This window comes from Scyliorhinus canicula, chromosome 10, assembly GCF_902713615.1.
Source record: "Scyliorhinus canicula chromosome 10, sScyCan1.1, whole genome shotgun sequence".
Taxonomy (NCBI): Eukaryota; Metazoa; Chordata; class Chondrichthyes; order Carcharhiniformes; family Scyliorhinidae; genus Scyliorhinus; species Scyliorhinus canicula.
In genome coordinates, this window is record NC_052155.1 from 153,224,381 (window position 1) to 153,249,911 (window position 25,531).

The 25,531-nt window shown below is 45.1% G+C and overlaps 1 protein-coding gene across 7 annotated transcripts in view; it reads right to left on the minus strand.

The window, feature by feature from the left end:
* The window catches only part of sugct (succinyl-CoA:glutarate-CoA transferase), a 747,294-nt gene that overhangs the window by 590,193 nt on the left and 131,570 nt on the right, over window positions 1–25,531 (minus strand). For all 7 annotated transcript variants that reach the window (XM_038809927.1, XM_038809929.1, XM_038809923.1 and 4 more), the window contains exon 7: window positions 2,773–2,864. In XM_038809927.1, coding sequence (XP_038665855.1) covers window positions 2,773–2,864 — 92 coding nt within the window. The remainder of the gene's footprint in view (window positions 1–2,772; window positions 2,865–25,531) is intronic.

Consider the following 25,531-nt stretch of genomic DNA (forward strand, 5'->3'; position numbering starts at 1 on the left):
TTTCTCCATTTAGATAATCAGTTGCCTTTCCATTTTTTAGACCAAAATGCATGACCTCACACTTATCCACATTAAACTCCATATGTCAAATTTTGGTCCACTCATCTAACCTATCTATATGCATTTGTAAGGTTTCTATTTCGTCATTGCAACTTACTGTCCCAATTATTTTTGTGCCATCTGCAAAATTTGGCTATAATACCTTCTATTCCTACATTCAAGTCATTGATAAATATTGTAAATAGTGGTGGCTATTTACAGTGAGGAATTGGATGACTACCTGAAGAGAAGCAAATTGTAGGGTTACAGGAAATGGTCTGGGAGTAAGACTAGCTGAGTAGTTCTTACTGAGAGCCAGCACAGACATGACAGATCAACTGCCCTCCTTCTGTGCTGTATTATGTTATGATTCTAAATCCATGTAACATCCAGAGACATTCCCCTATTCATTATTTTAGTCACTGCATCAAAAAAACTCCATCAGTTTTATCAGGCATGACCTGTCCTTTACAAATCCTTGTTGGCTCAGGTGAAATTTATCAAAGTGTTCAATCACTCTATCCTTAATTATTTACTTTAATAATACTAATCTTTTTTAATTGTCACAAAGAGGCTTACATTAACACTGCAATGAAGTTGCTGTGAAAAGCCCCCAGTCGCCACATTCCGGCGCCTGTTCGGGTGCACTGAGAGAGAATTCAGAATGTCCAATTCACCTAACAAGCATGTCTTTCGGGACTCGTGGGAGGAAACCGGAGCACCCGGAGGAAACCCACGCAGACACGGGGAGAACATGCAGACTCCACACAGACAGTGACCCAAGCCGGGAATCGCACCTGGGACTCTGGCGCGGTGAAGCAACAGTGCTAACCACTATGCCACCGTGCTGCCCATTTCCTGACAACAGATGAGGTTAACTAGCCCATGAGTGCCTAATTCTCTCACCTTCCTTAAACAGGGTGACATGTTGTTTCCTTCAAGATATATTTTACTGAGGAGCAGCTTGTAATAACATAAAGGTCCATTATTCAGGCTCAATAAAGATATGCATTCATCCTTCTTTTAGCTGTGGAATTTCTTAATATGTGATATTCCTGGCAGTAAGTGTCAACTTGGCCATGTTTGTGTCGCCCGCACTTCTGAATCAGAAGATTGTGGGCTCAAAGCCCACTGCAGCGCTGGCTGCATAACCTAGACCGGATACATCAATGCATCTGGGTTTTTGTGCAATCACTCGTGCTCATTTTATGGATGGGGCAATTGCCCGTAGAGTTCCAAAATGATATTCGTAGCACAGACATGCTTTTGTGGTAAATCCGATTGAACACCATGGATGAATTTTACGTCCAACGGCCAATCCCCCCATCCCACCCTCACCCCGATCAGCATATATACTGTTGTTTTGGGGGGGGTGCGGAGATTTAAAATGAAGCTAACTTCCGCCTTCCCGATCAGCCCATTCCTGTCCCCTTTATTACATGATGTGGAGATGCTGGCGTTGGACTGGGGTGAGCACAGTACAACACCAGGTTAAAGTCCAACAGGTTTGTTGCGGAACACTAGCTGTCGGAGCACTGCTCCTTCCTCACGTGAATGAAGAGGTAAGATTCCAGAAACGGTTAACCAAAGATTCCAAAAACAGTTAACAGAAACAGTTCTAGTTAACCTGGTTTGAGACAATTCACACCTCTTTAACCTGGGATTACCCCTCTCTCTGCATCTGTAAAGACTTAATTAGCTGCAAATGCTCGCATTCAAAGTATCGTCTTGCATCTTTGACTTTGTCTATATATATATGTTTCTGGAACCTAACTCTTCATTCACCTGAGGAAGGAGCAGTGCGCCGATATCTAGTGATTTGAAACAAACCTGCTGGACTTTAACCTGGTGTTGTAAGACTTCTTACTGTGCTCTTTATTACAGGTGGAGTTGGGTATGACACCTGCCTGCCCTTCGGCCTACTGAGGCCCTTAGGTGTCGAATTAATGGCCACATAAGGACCTCACCCTGCCTCTGCCGCAATAATTTTTTAAAAATAAATATTTTTATTTTCCTTTTTCACATTTTCATCAAAATTTACAACAGATAATCAATAACAACAACAAATACAATGGCAATCTCCTGCCAACAATCACATCAGAGATGCCATCTTTTAGGTGAGATGTAATGTAGAACTGAGACCCTGTCTGCTTGGTTAGGTGGATGGAAAAGATCCCACAGCGCCACTGGGAGAAGCAAAAGGAGTTCTCCCATCAAACCTCCCTCAGCCAGCACCAGCAAAACAGATTAACCGATCATTAATTTAATTTCCATTTGTGGAGTTTTGCTATGCAACAATTAGCTGCCTACATAACAGCAACAACACTTCAAAAAGTATTTCACTTGTTGCGCAGTCCTTTGGGATATTTAAATAAAATCTATTTTCTTTTTTTAGACACAGATGCATTAAATATAGTTTTGTCTGTATTGGCTAAACCTGGGTGTGCGGCTCACTCATAGGCTTAGCACATTGCAACACGTAAACACATTAATTAGCCCTTGATTAAATCCATGTAGCACTGTAATTAAAAGCACTGAATTTCACATTCCAGTCAGCTGACTAAAACTAATAATATACCTTCATTAAAAATTATTTCAGTTGATTAAATACTGAAAAAACAACACCCCTAACTGTGCAATAGGGCAATCAAGGCACACTGCTCCAAAATCAATGTTCCTGTCTTCATAAGTGTCAACACCACACAAACAAAACATAAAATGAATTAAATGTACCTGTGGACCAGTGATATGCATAAGGCCAGACACAGCACACACAATGGAGTCATACCCTGCACGTTGGGACATGGGGCCGGTTTGTCCGTAACCTAATTTAAAGAAGAAGATTTTGGAAGTGTAAATATGAGATCCCTGATAAGACAAACACTACTAATAAGAAATAATCCCACTTATAAATTCTAAGAATTAACAATACTCTTAACCACTGGCTGATGTCTAAAAATACACGCTTTCTGGTATTTATGTATCTTTATTAGCTGCCATTCCCTTCCTCCAGTGCTGGATTCTGAAACAGCAACTCTGTCTCCTGATTTCATTTCAGGCTCTAGTGCATGATTTGCCAGTGAGGCCGGCAACACTGTTCAATGTTCATTTGTCCACTGAACGAGGCCCCACGGGCTTCTCGCCGCAAATGAAGGCTCGCCAGCCGATTTTCCGGCACCGCACCTGCCTGCCCCCCCCACCCCCACCCCCCGGTCTAGGAGACAGGCCCCAAAATTCAACAATGCAGACCTGCGGAGGCTCCAAAACGAGGTGGAGGTGAGGAGAGATGTCTTGTTCCTCTGAGGGTCCCAGAGGATGAGCAACAGGACAGCCAGTGCTGCCTGGGACGAGGTGGCGACATCTGTAAACTCTGGCAGTGCGACCAGAAGGACTGGCCTCCAGTGTCAGAAAAAAGACCAACGACCTGCACTGGAAAGCACGGGTGAGTAGACAGCAACGCTGCCCCCTCCCCCCCACCCTGAGACCTTTCCGCCCCCACTCGAGCATCCACCCCCCCTAACTCACCATGCGACCCCCAATCCTCCTCTCACAACACCCTTCCCACCACTGTGAACCACATGTGGCTAACGATGCCCTCTCTGTGTCTCATCAGGAAAAGCTCTCCCATAATCCCCGGGAGAAAGCCCAGACTGGCGGTGGGATGCCCAACTTAAGAATCCTTCGAGGAGCGGGCCTTGGAGAAGACTGGGGTGGCCGAGACAGGGCTGTGTCCCACGCAGAGGTTGGTGGATGCCGCAGAAGTGAGGAATCACCGAGCTCCCCCGGAAGGCCTGTCAAACAATAGTTAATATTGCCTTACTGACTGACCCATCCCTCCCACTGACCACATGTCCATTCTCCCGCAGGTTGTCCAGCCGACAGCGCCAGCCCATCCTGGATTTCCCCCGCTCCAGCCTCCCAGGAGACCACCTCAGAGGGGACATCCGATTGAGGCGTCACAGCCGTCATCCCAACTCTCCATCAGTGCAGATACACGCACCTCGGTGGAAACATTAGTGGTCAGGCTTCTGGGGCGCAATCTGGGGTAAGCACCACACAGCTGCTGGTGCACATCAGGTGGAGGCAGGAACCCCCAGGCGAGACAGCAGTCGGAGGTCTGCTGGATCCCAGGATCCAGCTGGGTCCCAGCCTGATGCTGAGCCTATGGAAGAGGTGCACCTGGAGCTGAAGGAGACTTTAGGGTGGGGTCAGGTCATTCAGAGGGAGATGTCAGTGTCACTCCAGAAGATCCATAGCTGATTGGAGAAGTCGCAGAGGTTAAGGGCGGATATGTCGTCAGCAGTGCTTGATACCAAGGCCAGCATTTCTAGGGTCACGACTGCATTGGAGAGCCTGGTTCACGACGTCAGCATCATTAATGAAGGTGTCCAACGCATGGCGCAGTTGGTGACGGGCATGGCTGAGGGTCTCAGCAGAATGTCCGACACGCTGGGGGATGTTACCCAGCACCAGGCTTACCTTGATGAGGTGCTGTTGGGCATGTCTAGCTCTCAGATGGGATTGGCCGAGGCACTGCGGAGCTTGTCCCAGTCGCAGTTGGGAATTGCCAAGGCGCTGCAGAGCATGGCCCAGTCACTGTGTAGCATCACCGAGGCCATCAACAAGATGGTGCAGGCATCGGGGATCCGCCAGTGTTGGCAGAGTCAAATGATGCAGGGGCAGCCGGGGCTCGAACCAGCTTCCCCTCTGTCCCAAGGTGAACTTATGAGCACGACCAGGAGGAGGATGTGCTGGGTGTCAATCCAAGCCCACCCCATGGAAAGCCGGTGTTAACCACCAGCTCCCCAGAGTTCCACCCCTCTGATGAGGCCGCGTCTCACAGTCAGCACACCGGACAGGGTGGCATGGCTGTGCATGTGCCACCGCCAAGTGCGCAGGGGCCATCTGATCCCAGAGAACACCCTCCAGGGGCATCAAAGGCTATGGGACGAGGTAGGCAGCTGGATGCCTCCCTCTCAGATGTGCATCCTGGGACATAAGGGTGGAGCTATGATAGAGAATCACTGAGGGCACCGGGGGAATGGGGGTTTGGGGGAGGGGGTGGCACCATCGGGAGAGCAGGGAATTGTAAAGCATAATAAACACCCTTGACCACAACCAATAGGATGCCTCTATCACTTTCTTCCGCATTGCAGCCTGACCTCCAAACACTTGGCCTGTCTCTCCAGTCATCCCCTTCCCCATAGCACTCACCCTCCCTCCAGTCGTGGACATGTCCCCGGAGCTGTGTTCCATCCCCTGGGTGTTCGGATGTTGGCTGCTGCATGTGTGTGCTGCTTCCCGCAGTGTTCAAGCACAGTGTCCATGCTCCAAGGGGCGATTGCGATGCTGGGCAATGACTCCCACATGCTACATGGAACCCACCCAAGGGATCCCACTTAACTATGACTGTCAATTCCCTATTAGCAATAGCCTTCAGCCGCAAGGTCTTAGGCCTCGGCAGTCGGTGGGGCAGGCGCCCAGGGGCTAGGATTGCCCCAGAACAGATACACACGATCCAGTAGTTGGCATGGTGGTGCCCAACGTCTGGTTCTCCCCACATCCTAGCACCTCCCCCTTACCCTCCCATGGTGGCCCACCCCTGCGAAGGTTCCCCCCACTCCCCAGTCGAGGGTCCCCTACCCCCCAACAAGCACTTGGGCGGCACGCCTAGTGCCCCCGAACTCTTTGCCTGTGAGCAAAGATGGCTACTCACCTCCTCGGCAGAAGGGCAGAAGCCCTTCCGCCAAATTCATGTTTTTCAAAGAGTATGAATCGGCGCCAGGGGACCACTTGCTGTGGAGCGTAATAAATGACGGGAGGCCGTTGGATATGAATCACTGCCGTTAATTGTATGGAAATAGGGCTTAAGTGGTGATAATTAGTTTCTCACCATGCTGCAGAGAAATCCCGATTTCGCCTGGGGAGTGGGTCAGTTGCATAGCCAGCTGTTTGGCGCCTGGCACAGTTCTCATTTTCGGCCTCTCCCGCCATTCACCGTCTTCGTGTCACTCGAACGACAGCGCAACGAGGCCGGAGAATCGGGCCCTTAGTCTTATATGTATTTACAGCCAGCTAAATTAGCTGTTAAGCACATTATTGGCTTGGATAATTAGAACATATTCTAAAAGTTATACACATATATCGATTCATGAAACTCTCTTCAGGAAACTGAGGGGAAACCTTATTCTAGAATATATTTGTACTAAATCAGACTTCCTTTGTTAACCTGAAAATGGCAGAAAGCTAATATATATGTTCAACAAAATCCACACAAACCATGTTTATTTTTAAAATCAGCTATATTGTCTTGAAAATTTTCTCTCCTTCACTCTTCAAGACATTAAGGCAGATTTTTCTTGCCTGCGTACCTAGATACCAGGCTAAAGAAGGGACAAAATGGCACAGAAACGCATTGCGCCAGGCCTTCAAACCCCTTCTGTATTACTTGAGGAACATTTGTAGTTCCAGGGGTTCCCCGAAGACCAAGGATGCTCCAACCATATTAGGGCCAAACCTCTTAATGAGGTCAGAAAAGGGGGAGGGATGGATGTGGCTGGACTTCCGCTACATCTTCCTGCTGAATAACTAGTTTGCATAGCTATTTAGAAGGACCCACCCACAAAAATTTAAGTCTTAAGCCCCTCTGAGATCAGATCTTCCAAGATGAGCAGGCAGCAAAAAGTTGGAGCCAGGAGAAAGGTTAGAACCTTTCCGTTACAGGTATTGCACACCATCCTCGGGGTTGAGGGTTTCTGACTTCTGTTTTAGACAATAGCAAGAAAGTTAAACACCTGGTGGCTATTACTACAGATGTGAGTTTGGATACAGGCCACCGTCAGCGAGTTTGGGAGTTGGTTAGAGTGGGGAAGGGGGCAGGCCCAGAACAGGGACAAATTGGGGCAATGGTAGTATCTGGAAATATGAGAGAGTTAGGCCATGTCAGGTGGACAACATGTCAACTAGTGCAGCACTGCTGCCAATCACCCACAGTTGGCCAAGGGCCCATTTTATATGAGTATAGCCAAGGCATTGAAGCTCTATTGGTTATTGAGGGTATCATAATCAAAACAGATCCTAATTTTAGCTGAGGCCTGCACACCTGTGCTTTCAACCAAGCTCAGGTGCCACTCATCTCAAAGTGAGTCTCAGTCAGCAATACGACTGGGATCTGCCCACAGCTTCACATAGCCATTTAAGACTTGGTAGATGTCAGATAACCACATTAAATAAAACAGAAAGAAAAAGCTTGCATTTTTACGGTGTCTTTTAGGACAATAGAACATCCCAAGGTTCTCCACAACCAATGAAGCACTTTGTAATCATTGTTGTACTATAGAGAAATGCAGCAGGAATTTGTACATAGCAAGGTTCCACAAGCTGTTAAATACCATTCCCACGTAACAGATGCCGCAATTTGATATGACAACCAAACTTTAGTTTTTCTAGGGTTTTAGATAAAAATCGAGAAGGACATAAGCTAGACACAAACCAAAGTAATAAAATAAATCAAAACTAATTTTGAAGGGTGGGACTAGGGAAAGTGAACTGGATTAAATTACTGACAGACACAGAAATAGGACAGTAGTGATAACCATTTTTTTTAGAGTTTGTTTATTCAGGTTTTACATTTTAGATCATAAATCCATGCTGACTCTGTCTGATCCTGCCATTAGTTTCTAAGTACTCTGCTATAAAATCCTTGATAACAGATTCTGGAATTTTCCCCACTACTGACGTCAGGCTTACTGGTCTATTATTCCCTGTTTTCTCTCTACTCCCTTTTAAATAGTCGGGCTACATTAGCTACCCTCCATATAAAGGAACTGTTCGAGAGTCTATAGACTCTTGGAGGATGACCACCAAGAGTTCCTGAAGCCACTTCCTTAAATACTCTGGGATGTAGATTATCAGGCCCTGGGGATTTATCGGCCTTCAATCCAATCAATTTCCCCAATACCATTTCTCTACGAGTACTGATCGCCTTCAGTTCCTCCCTCTCACTGAATCCTGTGTCACCCAACATTTCTGGTATGTTTTTTTTTGTCCTCCTTTGTGAAGAGAGAACCAAAGTATGTATTTAGTTGGTCAGCCATTTCTTTGTTCCCCATTATATATTCCCCTGTTTCTGACTGTAGGGTCCCAATATTTGTGTACATTTTTACATTCCCTGCAAGCTTACTCTCGCACTGTATTTTTCCCTTCTTAATCAATCCCTTGTTCTTCTTCCCTGAATTCTAAACTACTCCCTATTGCCTTGGTCAATTTGTATGCTTCTTCCTTGGATCTAGTACTATCTCTGATCTTCCTTGTAAACCATGGTTGGCCACATTTCCCATTTTATACTTGCGGCAGACAGGATTAAACAATTCTGCAGTTCACCCATGCACTCCTTGAACGTTTGCCATTGACTATGCACGTCATCCCTTTTTTTTCTCCATTTTCACATTTTCTTCGGAATTTCCACCCCACCAACATACAATGTCAATCCCCTGATTAACAACAACAATCCCCTCCTCCCAACCCTCCCAAACAATGGCACGCATGACAATATATCCATCGCATAAAACAAAACCACCCAAGGTGCAAAAAAAGAAAAAGGAATTAGGAATCGCCTATGGTCACCATTGACATATATAGTCCACCACCCAACCCCCCCCCCTAATATTCAATGCTATCCAATCCCCAAAGGAGTACCGTGAATGACACCCAGGAATTGTAGACCCCCCACCCCCTCCTCCCCTCCACTTCCTCTTATAAACTCCTCCCCCCAACCTCTGTTCCTTCCCCCAACTTTTCACCCCAGCTAGACTCACTGAAACCTGTTCTACCAGGCTCCGATGGCCACAGCCCCCCCCCCCCCCCCCCCCCACCTCAATCCCGTTCACTGGCCGGCTTAAACCGGCAAACGTGGAGGCCCCCGACTGGGTCTCCTTCCCCCTTGCCGGTCCCAGGAAAACCAAGAAATCCCCTTTCGCACACAACCCCAACCAACACACCCAAGCCAAAAAAAAACAAACATCATTGCAAGTGAAAGTCCCATCTCTTCCCTTGTCCAAATATACAGCTTTCACTCATTTAGTACATACACCAACGCGCAGTTAAAAAATAAAGTTACATGATGCTACATTGGTACGCGACCCGCTCTCCGTCCGATTTATCAATTCTGCCAGTCTTTCTGCCTTCGTAAACTCCTCCGCCGTGCCAAAATAAAAGTCCTTGGATTTGTAGGTCACCCTCAACTTAGCTGGATATACTATGCTGCACTGCACCTTACTGATGTACAGTGCCTTCTTCACCCGGCTAAAGACAGCCCGCCTCCTCGCCAGCTCCACCGTAAAGTCCTGGTATATGCGTATACCAGCTCCAGCCTGTCTTATGCTCTTGGCGTAGCATAAGCTGCTTCCTTGATGTGCACTCTGACAAAGGAAGGTTCAGACCTGGAGATAATTTCAACACATTTATTAAACTATTAACAATTCTCCTACTCGGATTCGACTCTACTGTTAATCCTTCTATAGCTACTCAGACTGACGAACCAGTCTGCTACAATGCACGTGGTGGGTGTGATGTACAATCAACCTTGTGTCTGTACTCACCGAGTGTCTCCACTGAAAAGAGGAAGATCATGTGTGCTGTGTCCTTTATATATGGGTTGGTGTAATGCCCCGCTGTGGTAGTTTAACCTCTGTGTTTATCGTGAATGCCCATTGGTCGTGTCCTATCTTACCGACCTATTGGTTGAATGTCTGTGTGCCATGTCTCTGGTGCTCCCTCTAGTGTCTAGCTAGTCTACGTGTACTTACATTAACCCCTTCTGTACTTACAGTGATGCACATCACCACACAGCCCACTGCATCACCAGCTTCTGCTTTACCCAGCACAGGACCTTCTCCTTCATGCTATACCTACGGAAACACACAGTTACTACTCTTGGCGGCTCACTCGCCTTTGGTATAGGCCTCCACGACCGCTGAGCCCGATCCAGTTCGTATCGAGAGGGATCGTCCTCCTCCTCCAATAGCTTTGCTAACATTGTGTCAAAATATTCCGTCAGCCTCGGGTTTTTCACCCCTTCGGGCAGACCACAATCCTTAGATTCTGCCGCCTGGATCTGTTTTCCAGGTCTTCCATTTTGGATCGCAGACCCTTGTTGGTCACTATCACCCTCTGCAGCTCCTTCCCCATCAAGGTGAGTTGATCGCTGTGCTGCGATAAAGCCTCTTCCACTTCCTTCAGTGTCTCACCTTGCTCCCGCACCTCGGCCGCTGCGCTTGATACCGCCGCCCTCACCGGGGCAATCGCCTCCTCTACCAGCATTTTCAATACCGCCCCCATCTTCTTCTTCATTACCTCCACGTGCTTTGTGAACTGTTTTTCAAGTTCCACAGCCATCACCTTGGTCATTTCTTCTGCTGTGAGCAATGCGGCGTCCCCTAGTGCCCCAGCCTCCACTTTCCTTACAGTTCCTGCACTAACTTTTCCACTCACCGGCGGACTTTCATTAACCCCCTTTTCACGGCCATTTTTTCCCCAAACTTGGACATTTCTCCTCCCTGTGCATTCTTACAGCTTTTTCAGCCTCCATTGGGACAGGGCGTTAAAACCCCAAAATTTCTATTCCCAAGTGGGAGCCCTCCAGTGTGCGGCTGCCTCCCGCCCACCGTCACCGGAAGTCACAGCGTCATCCCTTTAAGTAACCTTTCCCAATCCATCATAGCCAACCCACGCCTCATATCATGTAGATTCCTTTATTTCAATTCAAGGCCCTAGTCTCAGAATCAACTACATCATTCTCCACTTTGATGAAAAATTCTATCATATTATGGTTGCTCATCCCCAAAAAGTCTCGCACAACTAGATTACCAATGATTCCTTTCTCACTACACAATATCCAGCCTAGGTTGGCCTGTTCTCTAATTGGTTCCTCAACATATTGATCCAGAAAACCATCCCGTATACACTCCAGGAATTCCTCCTCTCTGGGATTGTGGCAAATTTGACTTGCCCAATCTATATGCAGATTAAAGTCATCCATAACATATAGTTGGGAGGTGAAAAAACAGGAAGGAAGCAGTTACCTTTTTGAGTACCTTTTATAGATCTGCAAATAGTGGGGAGGAAGTAGAAGAGAGCATTTTTAGACAGATTATGGAAATCTGCAGGAAAAGTAGGGTTGTGACAATTGGGGATTTCAATTGCCCAAAGGTAGATTGAGCGACGGATAGAGTGTGGGGTGCAGAAGGGGGGAAATTCCTGCAGTGTGTGCAGGAGAACTTTCTGGAATAGTACATTTCCAGGCCTACCAGGGAGGAAGCTGTGCTGGATCTGGTCTGAGGAAATAAGGCAGGACATCAGAGTGGGGAGCAGTGGGAAATATCAATCATAATACAATAAGGTTCAATATTAAGTTGGAAAATGATAAAAAATCAGTCACAGATTAAGATCCCAGACTGGAAAAGAGCAAATTTTAGGGGTCTAAAAGTTGAACTGGAGTAGGTTGATTGCTTTCATAGATATAATTTACAGTGCAGAAGGCGGCCACCTTGCCCATCGAGTCTGCACCAGCCCCTAAAAGATTGTAAGGGAGCAAATTGCAGCTGTTGACAGAAATTTTCCAGGCCTCTCTGAACACAGGATTAGTCTGGGGGACTGCGAATGTGGCACCATTGTTTAAGAAAGGGGCAAAGGAAAATGTAGGACACTACAGACCTGTCAGCTTGACATCAATATTGGGACAACTGATTGAGGCCATTGTACTGGTTATGGTGAAGCATAATACAGGATAAGATAAATATACACTTGGAGAAAAATAAGTTAATACTAGTCAGTCAACATGGTTTTGTCAAGGGCAGGTCATGACTGACAAATTTAATTGAGTTCTTTAACGAGGTGACACAGGCAGTAGATGAAGGTAGTACTGTGGATGTTGTATATTTCGACTTTCAGAAAGCCTTTCATACAGTGCCACATGGCAGGTTGGTTAGCAAATTAGCAATGTGGGGGATTGATGGGTCCTTGGCAGCATGGATTAGAAGTTAGCTAAGAGATAGGAAACAGAGGGTTGGTATAGATCGACATTTCTCAGACTGGAGACGCGTTGAAAGTGGTGTTCCCCAGGGCTCAGCGTTGGCACCCTTGCCTTTTCAGATTTATAGAAACGATTTAGTGTTAAGGTGTTGAAGGTAAAATCTCTAAATTTTCAGATGATATTAAGCTAGGAAGAACACTGAATTGTGAAGATGACGCTGAGCAACTTCAGGAGACATTGATAAGTTGGCAAAATTGGCAGACACCTGGCAGATGAATTTCAATGCAGAGAAATGTGGAGGGATGCATTTTGGGACAAGAAATATGGGGAGAAAATACAGGCTCAGTGGTACAACTATGAGGGGAGAACAGGAGCAGAGGGACCTTGGGGTTCAAGTGCATTATTCTCTTAAGGTGGCCAGGCAAGTTGAAACCGTTGTTAAGAAGGCTTACACGATCCTTGAGTTTATAAATTGAGGCACAGAGTATAAAAGCAAGGAAGTAGGGCAGCACAGTGGCGCAGTGGGTTAGCCCTGCTGCCTCACAGCGCCGAGGTCCCAGGTTCGATCCCGGCTCTCGGTCACTGCCCGTGTGGAGTTTGCACATTCTCCCCGTGTTTGCGTGGGTCTCGCCCCACAACCCAAAGATGTGCAGGCTAGGTGGATTGGCCACGCTAAAAATTGCCCCTTAATTGGAAAAAATGAATTGGGTACTCTAAATTTATTTTAAAAAAGAAAAACAACAAATGATTTTGAGAAATTGGGCTTGTTCTCCTTAGAGCAGAGAAGATTAAGAGGTGACCTAATTGAGGTAAAGAAGGATATTCTATTTCGAGTAGTTGGTAAGTCAGTGACTCGGGGGGGTCATAATTTCAAGATGGTCAGCAAGAGAGCTAGGAATGACATGAGAAGAAACTTCTTTACTCAGAGAGTTGTATTTTGGAATGCGCCGAGAGTAGTGGAGGGGGTTTCCATAGGCAGTTTATTAAAAATGTAAGAACTAGGAGCAGGAGTAGGCCACCTGGCCCTACGAGCCTGCTCCGCCATTCAATTAGATCATGGCTGATCTTTTGTGGAATCAGCTCCACTTTCCTGCCCGAACACCATAACCCTTAATCCTTAAAAATACTGTCTTTATCTTGAAAACATTCAATGAAGGAGTCGCAACTGCTTCACTGGGCAAGGAATTCTATAGATTCACAACCCTTTGGGTGAAGAAGTTCCAGCTCAGTCCTAAATCTACTTCCCCTTATTTTGAGGCTATGCCTCCTAGTTCTGCTTTCACCCACCAGTGGAAACAACCTGCCCGCATCTATCCTGTCTATTCCCTTCATAATTTTATGTTTCTATTAGATCCCCCCCCCCCCCCCCCCCCCCCCGGACATCCTTCTAAATTCCAACGAGTACTGTCCCAGTCTACTCAACTTCTCCTCGTAATCCAACCCCCTCAACTCTGGGATTAACCTAGTGAATCTCCTCTGAACACCCTCCAGCGCCATTACATCTTTTCTCAGGTAAAGAGACCAAAACTGAACACAATACTCCAGGTGCGGCCTCACTAACATCTTGTACAATTGCAGCATAATCTCCCTAAGCCTTAAACTCCATCTCACTAGCAATGAAGGACAAAACTCCATTTACCTTCTTAATCACCTTTTACATCTGGAAACCAACTTTTTACGACTCATGCACTAGGACACCCAGGTCCCTCTGCACAGAAGCATACTTTAATATTTTATCATTTAGATAATAATCTCTTTTGTTGTTATTCCTACCAAAATGGATAACATCACATTTGTCAACATTGTATTCCATCTGCCAGATCCTAGCCCATTCACTTAAACTATCCAAATCCCCCTGCAGACTTCCAGTATCCTCTGCACTTTTTGTATTACCACTCATCTTAGTGTCATCTGCAAACTTGGACACATTGCACTTGGTCCCCAACTCTAAATCATCTATATAAATTGTGAACAATTGTGGGCCTAACACGGATCCCTGAGGGACACCACTAGCTACTGATTGCCAACCAAAGAAATACCCATTAATCTCCACTCTTTGCTTTCTATTAATTAACCAATCCTCTATCCATGCTACTACTTTACCCTTAACGCCATGCATCTTTATTTTATGCAGCAACCTCTTTCGTGTGGCACCTTGTCAAAAGCTTTCTGGAAATCCAGATATTCCACATCCATTGGCTCCCGTTATCTACCGCTCTGGTACTGTCCTCACAAAATTCCATAAATTAGTTCGGCACGACCTGCCCTTTATGAACCCATGCTGCATCTGTCCAATGAGACAATTTCCATCCAGATGCCTCGCTATTTCTTCCTTGATGATAGATTCCAGCATCTTCCCTACTACCGAAGTTAAACTAACTAGCCTATAATTACCCGCTTTCTGCCTACCTCCTTTTTAAACAATGGTGTCACATTTGCTCATTTCCAATCCGCCGGGACCACCCCGAGGCTAGTGAATTTTGGTAAATTATCACTAGTGCATTTGCAATTTTGCCTTGCCATCTCTTTCAGTACCCTGGGATGCATTCCATCAGGGCCAGGAGACTTGTCTACCTTTAGCTCCATCAGCTTTCCCATCGCTATCTCCTGAGTGATAACAATCGTCTCAAGGTCCTCACCTGTCATAGCCTCATTTTCATCAGTCACTGGCATGCTATTTGTGTCTTCCACTGTGAAGACCGACCCAAAAAACCTGTTCAGTTCCTCAGCCATTTCCTCATCTCCCATTATTAAGTCTCCATTCTCATCCTCTAAAGGACCAATATTTACCTGAGCCACTCTTTTTTGTTTCATATATTTGTAGAAACGTTTACTATCTGTTTTTATATTCTGAGCAAGTTTACTCTCAATCATTCTTACTCTTCTTTATAGCTTTTTTAGTAGTTTTCTGTTACCCCCTAAAGATTTCCCAATCCTCTAGTTTCTCACTAATCTTTGCCACTTTGTATGCTTTTTCCTTCAATTGGATACTCTCCCTTATTTCCTTAGATATCCACGGTTAATTTTCCCTCTTTCTACCGTCCTTCTTTTTTGTTGGTATAAACTTTTGCTGAGCACTGTGAAAAATCGTTTGGAAGGTTCTCCACAGTTCCTCAACTGTTTCACCATAAAGTCTTTGCTCCCAGTCTACCTTGGCCAGCTCTTCTCTCATTCCATTGTAATCTCCTTTGTTTAAGCGCAAAACACTAACTAGTGTTTGATTTTACCTTCTCACCCTCCATCTGTATTTTAAATTCCAACATATTGTGATCACACCTTCCGTGAGGATCCCAAACTACGAGATCATTCATCAATCCTGTCTCATTACACAGGACTAGATCTAGGACCGCTTGTTCCCTCGTAGGTTCCATTACATACTGTTCTAGGAAACTATCGTGGATACATTCGATAAACTCCTCAAGGCTGCCTTGACTGACCTGGTTGAACCAATCGACATGTAGATTAAAATACCCCATGATAACTGCTGCACCATTTCTACATGCATCAGTTATTTCTTTGTTTATTGCCCGTCCCACCGTAATGTTACTATTTGGTAGCCTGTAGACTACTCCTATCAGTGACCTTTTCGCCTTACTATTCCTGATTTCCACCCAAATGGATTCAACCTAATCCTCCATAGCACCAATGCCATCCCTCACGACTGCCCGAATGTCATCCTTAAATAACAGAGCTACACCACCGCCCTTACCATCCACTCTGTCCTTCCGAATAGTTTGATAGCCTTGGATATTTAACTCCCAGTTGTGACCATCCTTTAACCATGTTTCAGTAATGGCCACTAAATCATTTGCAACTCATTTACCTTATTCCGAATACTACGAGCATTCAGGTAAAGAAAATGAAAAATGAAAATCGCTTATTGTCACGAGTAGGCTTCAATGAAGTTACTGTGATAAGCCCCTAGTCGCCACGTTCCGGCACCTGTTCGGGGAGGCTGGTACGGGAATCAAACCGTGCTGCTGGCCTGCTTGGTCTGCTTTAAAAGCCAGCGATTTAGCCTTGTGAGCTAAACCAGCCCCTTATGTTGGCTTTTATACCTACATTTTGAATCTTAACACCTTTATCAGTGACCTCGCCCAAGTTATTTTTCTTTTTAACCTTTCTCCTAATTTTCCTTATCATTGAACCCATAACTTCATGTAATAACCAGCTGCTTCGCTTTCCATTTATGTTTTTACATCCCATTTTATTCCTTTTAGTATTAACTGGGCTTATTCACTGAGCTCTCCTCAGTCACTGTACCCTGTACTGTGGCCCTTTTTGATTTCTGACTTTGGCTTCTCTGCCTCCACTTTCCCCCTTACTGCTTTTTGTTTCTGGCCCCGTTTTACTTCCCACCGACTTCCTGCATTGGTTCCCAAACAACATCCAGAAGACAAAAGACCCTTTTAACACAGAGATCAGGTTTAAATTCTCTAATGAGAGCAGTTATCCCTTTTAAATCACCCAAATGAACACTCTTTAGCTTGTAGAGAAATCCATGCACATCTGCTGACTTTCACTGCAGCTCTTCTCTCTGAAAACAAAACTAAAACCTCACTCTATAGCAGCCTGCTCAAAAACAAAAGTAAAGCAGACAGACAGCCCAGCTCCACCCACTCTCTGACATCACTGCAGTAATAAACACCCATTTCTTAAAGGTACACCCACTACAGATATTCGATAAAAAACATCCATTTCTTAAAGGTACCCTCAGATGACACCAGTGATCTGTAGGCCCAACCGATCCCTGGCCTCAAAACTGGATACATTGTGCTCCATCAAATCTGATGCAAGTCTTCAGGTCAAAATTACCAAAACATCGTAGCCAATTTTCAAACTTACTCGGTAACCCAACTCCCATCTCTCACCAGGGACCGGGATCACAGACACACGTTGCCCAGCCCTTATCTCGCGAACTGGCCAGGATTGACGACATACCATACATTAGGTTCATGACGATATGAAGGCATGACCTTACCAGGGAAAGTTGAACACTCACTCATGCACCTCCATTACTCTCCTAAAGGTACCCCTGCAATTCTTCAAAGTGAGTTCTAACAACTTGCACCGCAGAGCTGAGATCCTCAACTGGGACAACATTTTCAATAGTGACCACCATCCAGACGGACACTGCACTGCCAAAGCAAGAGCCCGCTCTGCAGCAACTCTGCCACTGCCTCACTCCGGCCACCAAAATCAAACGAGAATTTTTATGTTCTATCTCGTCTCTTCTTTGCACCAATCAGGATGTTCCAAGGACATAGCACAAGCCATCTAACTCAAGTCAAGGCAACTATGAAATGCGCACCAGGATGAAATAAAGGATTAAAAGGCAAGCAAAGCCAGAGCTCGTGAAAATGCAACCGATGCTGCACTCACATCACGTGACCCCGTGAGAACAATTTTTACACAGTGATCAATAGAGACAAGGGGAAATTCATCCTGCTAGAAAGCAACAAAAAGATACATGAATAAATAGATAAAATGAAAATTGAAAACAAAAAGAAAAACTATACATAGAATATGGACAGCAAGGGAGAGGAGGGCGAAAAGGAACATGAAAAGCTTAGGAAGTAAATGGCAAACAGACACTATGAAATTACATTATTAATAAATATAAAAGGAACAAAAGGACAGGTATTCGATAGACACATAAAAATCAAAATGTAAGAGTCCCTCTTGTTTGTTCCCTTGTTTCCCCTTTCTTTTAGTTTGCTGTTGCACTTTTAGTTCATGGATATTTAATGTACCGATGACTTGACGGCAAAGCAGAGTGCACCTTTAAGTCAAGCAGATGATTTCAGTAGCAGGAGGGATCACTGATTACTCGATTTGATTGATTTGGCTGGTGGCCAGTGAATGGGCCCAGGGGCCTGTGTTCTGCCTGATAACAGGTGGTGATTGGATCTGTTCCCACTGAAATGGTTCAGACATCCAAGGAGCTTACAAAATCTGGTAACCGTAATTATTGCACAGCCAAGAGCCACAGACTTCGGGAATTTCTATACAAATTATTGGTTAACTTTTTTATTTTTCCTTAATAAATTTAGTGTACCCAATTCATTTTTTTCCAATTAAGGGGCAATTTAAATGGCCAATCCACCTATCCTGCACATCTTTGGAAACCTACACAAACAAGGAAACTATTGGTTAATTCATTTGTGTTGTGATTCCACGGCGAGTGGGGCTGGAATTGACCGCGCATTTGCCCAGGGTGTCACAACAAAATGAAAATTCGGGATAGGGAAATGGTCACTAAGGGATACACATGATAAACACAGGTAATAACAGCAAATTGGCAGAAATATTAAGTAATTACTTTGCCTTGGTATATGCAAGGTAGACTCGTATGTTGGGTATGATACTAGAATAAGAGATCAGAAAGAAAAAAAGGCATTTCAGACATGGGGGTGGGGGAAGGTTCCGGTGGTGATAATTTCAGTTCAACGGGGCACTGCTTCTACAGGATGTTAAACTTGGGGAATGTTGTGAGTCAGGAAATTTTATAGATTTTAAGGATTAATCTCTTCCTAAATTTAAGCTTCGAATTTAGCATGACATTAATCTTGGTTTGTAGTTTATTTCAGTGTAAGCCAATGGTAAACAAGCTGCCTGCTGGTGAAAGTTGCAGCTAGTTACTTAGATGGCTAGTTAGAACTGGTAATTACCGTCAGCAGAGGGATGACTCAGTTCCTTGGAATTTTTGCTAATATAAATACTTCTAATAAGTACTAAGCTCAGGGAAATTAATGCAGTGAGGGAAGAGATGCTGTTCTGATATTTTTTTAAAACAGGTAGTGGTCTGAGAAAGGAGCAGGAGACAGCAAGACCTGAGAGCTGAGGCATTAATTAAAATCAATAGCTTAAACAAGGTACTAACTAAATTCTGAAAATCTCTATTCCCTCCTTTGGAATCTATTTACTATCTTCTTTTTTTATTCGTACATGAGTGTCGCTGGCTGGGCCAATATTTATTGCCCAACCCTGAGGGCAATTAAGAGTCAGCCACATTTCTGTGAATCTGGAGTCACATGTAGGCCAGATCAGGTAAGGATGGCAATTTGCTTCCCAAAAGGACATTAGTGAACCAGATGGGTTCTTAATGACAGTCGACAATGGTTTCATGACCATCATTAGACTTGTAATTCTAGATTTTTATGGAATTTAAATTTCATCATCTGCCATGATGGGGTTCGAACCTAGGTCTCCAAGCAGTATCCTGGGTCTCTGGATTACTAGTTCAGTGACAATACCACTACACCACTGCCGCCCCTTGGCACAAGATGGTAAAGGTGAATTTCTCAAGTTAGAGCCAAGTCAAATACGATATGTTGAGAGCGAAAATGATGTGCAGAGGAAAATAAGACTGATAAATATATAATATCAGAATAGAATGGCAATTAAATGAGAAGTACCTCAAAAATCTTTTACTGCACGTAAATCGTAAGCGGGTCATTAAGTGGTGGAGTGCAGCCCATTAGGGACAAAGAAGGCTCGGAGATGCACGACAGGACTAAAGTATTAATGAGAACTTTGTATCAGTGTTTCAGAAGAAAAAGGACTCTGGCAAAATGTCACCCCAATTTTATTGCTTCATTTAAATACACACCACCAATATTTTGGCGAGTGGTTCAAGTGCCTAGTCGGAGTTGTGACAGATATCCCATTACCAACTAAAAGATGTCTGGGATCTGCACCCGGTGGCGTGAATCTACAGGTAGTATTCCAAAGAAGATCAACCCTTTTTTAAATTCTAATAGATGAATAAAAAAAACGATTTCATAACAGAAGGCGGTAAAGTTATTTATATTTAGCAACCACGACCCAATTTCAACACTGCAGTGTTAAATGACTAATTATTTCTACAACCACATGCAGGCAATTGTTCCAAAACAAAAATATTCCTTGATGAGATGAAACCTGGTTTCGGATGAGATGAAACTCATTAAATAGCAAAAACTCGTCTGAATAATTGCAGATAGGATTCTCTAGGTTACTGCTCAATATATGTTTTGGGAATAAACTTCCGACGGCTTTGCTGAGGACAAGACACATTTTGAAATTCATTGGCATTGATATATTGTGCCCATCAGTTTTTTGGGGGGGTGAAAAATTAGTATGGGAGGGACCCATTCCAAACCACAATCACTGCACCAATCTCCACCAGAGGTACACCAGGGTCAAATTGGAAGCCAGCAATTTCCAAATATCCAGAGCATCTGCATGAAACAGGTATCATGCTAATGTATAAATAGGTGAATATTGTAATAAGGATGGCAACATCGGTTTTAGGACCTGACTAGCAATTTTACACCAACAAATGTTAAACAGTTGAACAAGGGCCATTTTTTAAACCAGCCTAATTTCCAGCCTGAGATTTTCCCAACCTGCTTTCCATACCCTCCGAATATCATTCATCAACCAAGAGGGTAGTATCGAAGATGGCAAAATGTTGACAATGCTTTAGAATCATAGGATCATGGAATTTACAGTGCAGAAGGCCCATCGAATCTGCACCGGCCCTTGGAAAGAGCACCCCAATTAAGCTCACACCTTCACCCTACCCCTGTAACCCAGTAACCTCACCTAACCATTTTGGACCAAGGGCAATTTAGCACGGCTAATCCACCTAACCTGCATGTCTTTCGGGACTTGTGGGAGGAAACCGGAGCACCCGGAGGAAACCCTCGCAGACACAGGGAGAACATGCAGATTCCGCACAGACAGTGCCCCAAGCCGGGAATGGAACCCGGGACCCTGGAGCTGTGAAGCAACAGCGCTAACCACTGTGCTACCATGCCGCCCGTTTAAAATCCTGCGGACTGCCAACAAATTTCCTTTGGGTAGACAACTTAAATACTGCTCATCTCTGAGCTCCCTGTGGGCAGGTAACATCCCTACTAATTGATTTGGCCTGAAACATTCAACTCACCCCACCAGTTCCATAATTCTAGAATCAGAACAGAAAACCCAGATCCTACTTTAATGGAAATAAAAGCCAGGAGAGGGCATTGGCGAGATCACATCTAGAGTACTGTGTTCATTATTGGTCCCCTTATTTAAGATAGGATGCAAATGGAAGGAAGAAGTTCAGAGAAGGTTTACTAGACTAATGGCTGGAATGGGAAGATTGTCTTATTGGAAAAGATTGGATAGGCCAGGCTTGTATCTGCTAGAGTTTAGAAAGGTAAGAGGCGATATGCTTCAAAAATGTAAGATCCTGAGGGGTCTTGGCAGGGTAGGTGTGGAAAGGATGGTTTCCTCTCGTGGGAGAATCTAGAACTAGGGATCACTGTTTAAAAATAAGGGGTTGCCTATTTAAGACAGATAAGATGATGGGCGGAATTCTCCGATTGCCGATGCCGAAATCGCGTTCAGGCCGAAGAATCCGTTTTTACGCCGAAATCGGGGGTCGTGCCATTTTTCAGATGCTCCGCCCCCTCAAAAACAGCATAATCGCCGAGTACATCTCGGGACATCGCTTGAGGCCCTCCCCCGATACTCTGCCCCTGATGGGCCAACTTCCCGATGGCGCGGTCACTTATCCTCTCAGTTTTCAGGACCTCGCGTTGCGGCTGGAGACTGTGTCCAGTGCTGCCACAGTTGCGGGGGGGGGGAGGGGGGGCCATTCCGCTGGCTGGGGGGGCTTCGGCGGGGGCTGGGGGAACTGGTGGGGTGTGATCCTGGGTGGCGACGGGCGTTACAGGGTGGCACTATCTGGCAGGCCAGGTCCACGCGCGGCCAGCACAATGTTGTATGGCGCGGTCGCCGCCATGCGCATGAGCAGCCAACAACCCGGCAATTCGCCATCCATATCTGCAGGTGCTAACCCCCCACCGGGCGGAGGCATCGTGCGGAGGTACCGCCGAATTTTTCATTGTAAAACTAGGCACTTCCTCCGGACATAGCCTCAAGATCGGAGAATTCAGCCCGTTGTATTTTCTTTTATAGAGTAGGGAGTCTTTGGAACTCTCTTCCTCAAAAATTGGCGGAAGCATCTTTGGATATTTTGACGCCATAGATTCTTGATAAGGGAGGTGATAGTTGATAATGTGTAGTTGAGGCTGCAATCAGATCAGCCACGATCTTGTTGAATGGTAGATGGCTCAGTGCCAAGTGGTGTACCCTTATTTATAACTCATATTTTGTATGAAGAATGAGGGACATCAATCCACATCAAGCATTGAGGCAGGTCTCCATGAACTACCACAGCTGGTTTACGGATTGAGCCCATTCTCTTGGTGCCATTCTGCACCAACTTTAGCTATCTAGCCAACTAAACCAATCACCCCATATCATGGTTCTTTACTGAACTAGTCAGCAGCATTACTCACAAGGCATTCAGTAGGAAGAGGTTTGGAGGAGCAGAAGATTGTGTGTGCCAATGAAAATAGGTACAAGTTTAACTGACAGTAACAACTGCCAGTAATTATTTTAGTATGACTGAAAATGCTAGGATGTGGAGATGCCGGCATTGGACTGGGGTGAGCACAGTAAGCAGTCTTACAACACCAGGTTAAAGTCCAACATGTTTGTTTCAAACACTAGCTTTTGGAGCACTGCTCCTTCACCTGCTGATTCACCTGAGGAAGGAGCAGTGCTCCAAAAGCTAGTGTTTGAAACAAACATGTTGGACTTTAACCTGGTGTTGTAAGACTTCTTACTGTGAAAATGCCAGATTAGCCTTTGTTATAATTATTTTTTTATGTCAGCCAAACTATGGGATTGTGGATAGTGTCTTGAGATGGATAGAAAGCAGGTTAGCAGACAGGAAGCACAAAGTTGGAATAAATGGGTCTTTTTCCGTTTGGCAGGCAGTGACTAGTGGGGTACTGCAAGAATCTGTGCTAGGATCTGTTCACATTATATATTGATGATTTGGATGAGAGAACTAAATATCATATCTCAAAATTTGCACATGGTACAAGTTTGGGTGGGGGGGATGAGCTGTGAGGAGGACGCAGAGATGCTTCAGTGGGATTCGGACAAGCTCAGTGAGTGGGTATATGCATACCAGATGCAATATACCATGGATGAACGTGAGGTTATCCACTTTAGTAGCAAAAATAGGAAGGCAGATTTTTATCTGAATGGGTGTGAATTGAGAGAAGTGGATACCCAGCGAGACCTCGGTGTCCTTGTGCATCAGTTGCTGAAAGAAAGCGTGCAGGTACAGCAGACAGTAAAGAAGGCAAATGGTATGTTGGCCTTCATAGTGAGAGGATTTGTGTATAGGGATGTTTTACTAGTATAGGATATTGGTGATGCCACACCTGGAGTATTGTGTACAGTTTTGACACACCTATCTGAGGAAGGATGTTTGTGCTATGGAGGGAGTGCAGCAAAGGTTTACCAGATTGATTCCAGGCGGGACTGTCGTATGAAGACAGACTAAATCGGTTAGGATTATATTCATTGCAGTTTAGAAGAGTGAGAGGGGGTCCCATAGAAACTTATCAAGTTCTAACAGGATTAGACTGGGTAGATTCTGAAAGAATGTTCCCAATGGTAGGGGAGTCCAGAACTAAAGGTCATAGTTTGAGTACATGGGGTAAATCTTTTAGTACTGAGGTGAGGAGAAATCCCTTCACCCAGAGAGTGGCGAATCTGTGGAATTCACTACCACAGAAAGTAGTTGAGGCGAAAACATTGTGTAATTTCAAGAAGAAATTAGATATAACTCTTGGGGCTAAAGCGAACAAGGGATGGAGGGGAAGACGGGATCAGGGTATTGAACTTGATGATCAGCCATGATCAGAATGAATTACGGAGCAGGCTAGAAGGGCCGAATAGCCTCCTCCTGCTTCTACTTTCTATATATGTTACTATGTATGTTCCTATGAAAATAATGTTTGATAATTTATTTGTTGACCACTTATAGAACCTTGCTGTATAAATTGGTTTCCATGGTTCCTTACCTTACAACAATGAGTCACGCCAAAAGGTATATAATTGACTGCAAAGAACTTTGGTCATGAAAAAGCTACGTAAATCCAAGTTCTTTCCAATTTTCTTTCAATATGATGTCTTTGTTTTGTAAGCGGTCACATCTGTTGTAATGCAGAGCAGCAGAGAAAAATATCTCCACAGATCACCACATGATGCGGTTACCAGCATTTAAATGAAAAAAAATATCTGAAGCAATGCTTTCTGACAGCTGTCGTTCCTGTCTGAACAATTAACATGCTCACGCCAACTTTCCTAACATACTACAGAAGCAAAATATTGCAGAACTGGATGCTGGAAATCTGAAATAAAGACAGAAAACGCTGGAAATACCCAGTAGGTCAGGCAGCATCTGTGGAGAAAAATAGAGTTAACATTTCAGGTCAATGATCTTTCATAACACAGAAGAAAGACAAAAGTGGAGCAGTTTTTAAGCCAGTGGAAGGGCAGGGTGCAATGGATGTGGGCGGGGGGGGAGGAGGGGGGTCGTGGAGAAGGCAGGGCGAATAATGGGAAGGTTGAACGGAGGCCTAACCAGTTCCCATCAACCACCACTTTCCAATGCCTGACTGAACTTCTCACTCTAACCAACATCTCCTTCGCCCCACACTCACCTTCCAAATAAAAGTGTTCCCATGGATACCCACAAGGGTCGTAGTTATGCCTGCCTCTTTGTGGGACATGTGGAACATCCATTATTCCAATGCTATTCAGGGGCCCTCCCCCTCAGTTCTTCTTCTGCAATACTGGTGACTGCGTTAATGCCCCCTCTTGGTCTCGCCATGAACTGGAAAACTTTATTAACTTTGTTTCCTATTTCCACCCTTCTCTCGCCTTCATCTGATCCACCTCAGACTCTTCCCTTCCTCAACTTTGCCGTCTCCATTTCTGGAGATAGGTAATCAGTTCATTCACGACAAACTCATGGACGCCCACAACTACCTTGACTACACTTTCTCGCATCCTGCTTCCTGTAAGGACTCTATTCCCAGTTTCTACGTGATGATGCAACCTTCCACAACGGTGCTTCTGATATTTCTTCTTTTTTTCCCCCTCAGCCAAGAATTCCTACCAAACGTAGTTGGAAGGGCCCTCCACAGTCGCTGATCCATTTTTTTTTTTAAAAGTATGTTTCATTAAAGAATTTTCAGCGCAAACAAAATAATATAAAACAATTAATCCAAGTTACAATATCGAAGAACAAGACAAACAAGCAAAAGCACAAATTAACTTAACCCCACAGAACTAAATTAAACCACTTAACAACTGACAGTGACCAGGGCCGGGATGCTCCCCTACCCGGCGGGGCGGTGGTCCCGGTGTAGCGGAGTGGCGCCAACCACTGCAGTGTCGGCCCTCCCCAAAGGTGCGGAATTCTCTGCACCTTTAGGGGCTAGGCCGGTGCCGGAGTGGTTGGCGCCACGTCGACTGGCGGCAATGGCCTTTGACGCCCGCCGCCTGGCATCGGGGCTGGCCGAAAGGCCTTCGCCAGTTCGCGCATGCGCCAGTGCG